The sequence below is a fragment of the Asparagus officinalis genome, chromosome 2, assembly GCF_001876935.1.
Source record: "Asparagus officinalis chromosome 2, Aspof.V1, whole genome shotgun sequence".
Lineage (NCBI taxonomy): Eukaryota > Viridiplantae > Streptophyta > Magnoliopsida > Asparagales > Asparagaceae > Asparagus > Asparagus officinalis.
Window position 1 is genome coordinate 75,117,322 of NC_033795.1, and position 1,931 is coordinate 75,119,252.

At 43.9% G+C, this 1,931-nt stretch overlaps 1 protein-coding gene across 1 annotated transcript in view; it reads left to right on the forward strand.

The window, feature by feature from the left end:
- LOC109831323 (aspartic proteinase nepenthesin-2-like) overlaps positions 1,273-1,931 on the forward strand; it is a 3,366-nt gene continuing 2,707 nt past the window's right edge. Inside the window, exon 1 of the mRNA XM_020398657.1 lies at positions 1,273-1,927. Coding sequence (XP_020254246.1) covers positions 1,273-1,927 — 655 coding nt within the window. The remainder of the gene's footprint in view (positions 1,928-1,931) is intronic.

Sequence of the window (1,931 nt, forward strand, 5' to 3'; positions counted from 1 at the left end):
TATTTGCAAAGATTAGAGAACTAATTGGTAAAAGAAGAATTTGATAATCTTTGTTTATCTTAAGTGGTTTGATAGGTTATGTTCACGAATTCTATAACTACTCCCTAGTTGCTTGTTCTTCCATGAACGATAGTTTTACTTAGATAATAATTTGATAGCTTTTATTTTTCTTAAGTGGTTTGATAGTCTACGGTTAATAAATCTAAAGTAAAATATGATAAAAATAGAGAAGTTCATAAATCTTAAATGAAATCAAGTAGTGGATTGAATTCTAGATTCTTATGTTTTCTCATAACTTTTTTTCCATATTTCACTGGTTTTGATTTTTCCTCTTTGCGGTTAGTTTTTGTAGTCTTGTTTTTGTTCTTTTTTAGTTTTGTTTATTTCTCCTTCTTGTTATTCTTTATTTTCTTTTGTTTTTGTCCACTCTCTTTCTTCTCTCTTTTCTAACGTCATTTTATTTGCAAATAATCACGCACTTTCTAAATCTTTATACTTTCACTCCTTTTTGTGCATACACACATCTACAACTATTTTAGAATTTTTCCTACACGCCTTCCTCGTGTGATCGACATTATAATTAAACTATAACTTGATTGCGCACTTGCAATCTCGACTCTACCTTCACAAGACATCACTGTGGTAGTCTTAGCCTCATCAATAGGGGCTTGCCTATAAGAAATGGCATTAGCAACTTGTGCGCTTTCACCATCATGTTAGAATATATTGCAGATGCCTTAAATGTAGCGTCGTTTCGAGTGGGGGCGAAAAGAGCATAAACAGCTATCCTGATCAAAGAATGTCGTGCACACGATCCGTTGCGCCCACTGTCGACGCACTTGAGAAATCAGTCTCTTTCAAAGAAGCAGAAAACTTTACTCACCCCTTACGAACGAACGTCTCCCTGAATCAGCCCGTTTGAGCACTGCTATAAATAAGCTGGACAACACCATATTATTTTATCATCCATCACCCAAAATACTACAAAACTCAATTTAAAACCATGAAACCTTTTATACTTCTCGCGTTATTTACCTCTCTACTACTTGCTTCTCCCCCTCCCTCCTATACCGCCCCTCTCCACACTGCAGGCTTCCGAATAGATCTCACGCAGAAATCGACCGCGGGCAAACATAAACAAGCCGCTCCGACCTCTGCGACAGAGCATCTGCGACAGGAGCAAAAGCCAAGGAGAAAAGCTCAGGAAAAAGACAGTTTGGGTCCCGTCGCGTCATCCGAGGCGAAGGCGAGTAGCATATTCGAACCCTCGCCATGCGGAACCCTCGCCGGTCCAATTCACCGGCATCCTCGACAGCGGGTAGCGACTCTCGTCTGACCCAGTGCCCACCTGTATCCTGCTTCGCCCCCTCCCCTCTCTTCGACCCACTCCGCTCCGCCTCATTCTCAGCTCTCCCTTGCACTCACAAACTCTGCCGCGCTATGGCGCTACAAGATGACTCCGCCTGCGCCGCCCGCGACTGCTTCTACCATTACCACTACGGCGATGACACTGACACCCTTGGATTCATGGGATCTGAAACCTTCACTTTCGGCTCCACCAAAAAAGTCTCCATCCCCAGTATTGGCTTTGGGTGCGGGTTGTACAATGCCGGTGACATCCAGAACTCATCTGGTGTTATCGGGTTCGGGCGCGGACCAATTTCGTTGATATCCCAACTGGGTGTAGGCACATTCTCCTACTGCTTTACTGACTTCCTCGACGACGATCCAAAGACGAGCCCACTCTTCTTCGGGACGCTGGCGAGGCTGACAGGTCCTCATATCCGAACAACGCGTCTCATCAGGCTTGCCCAATCGATGCAGCCATACTCAAGCTACTACCATGTTTCGCTCAAAGCAATTACAGTAGGAGGTTCTTTGTTATCTATTCCGCCCGAAGTTTTTCAAGTAAATAAGGACGGTAGCGGCGG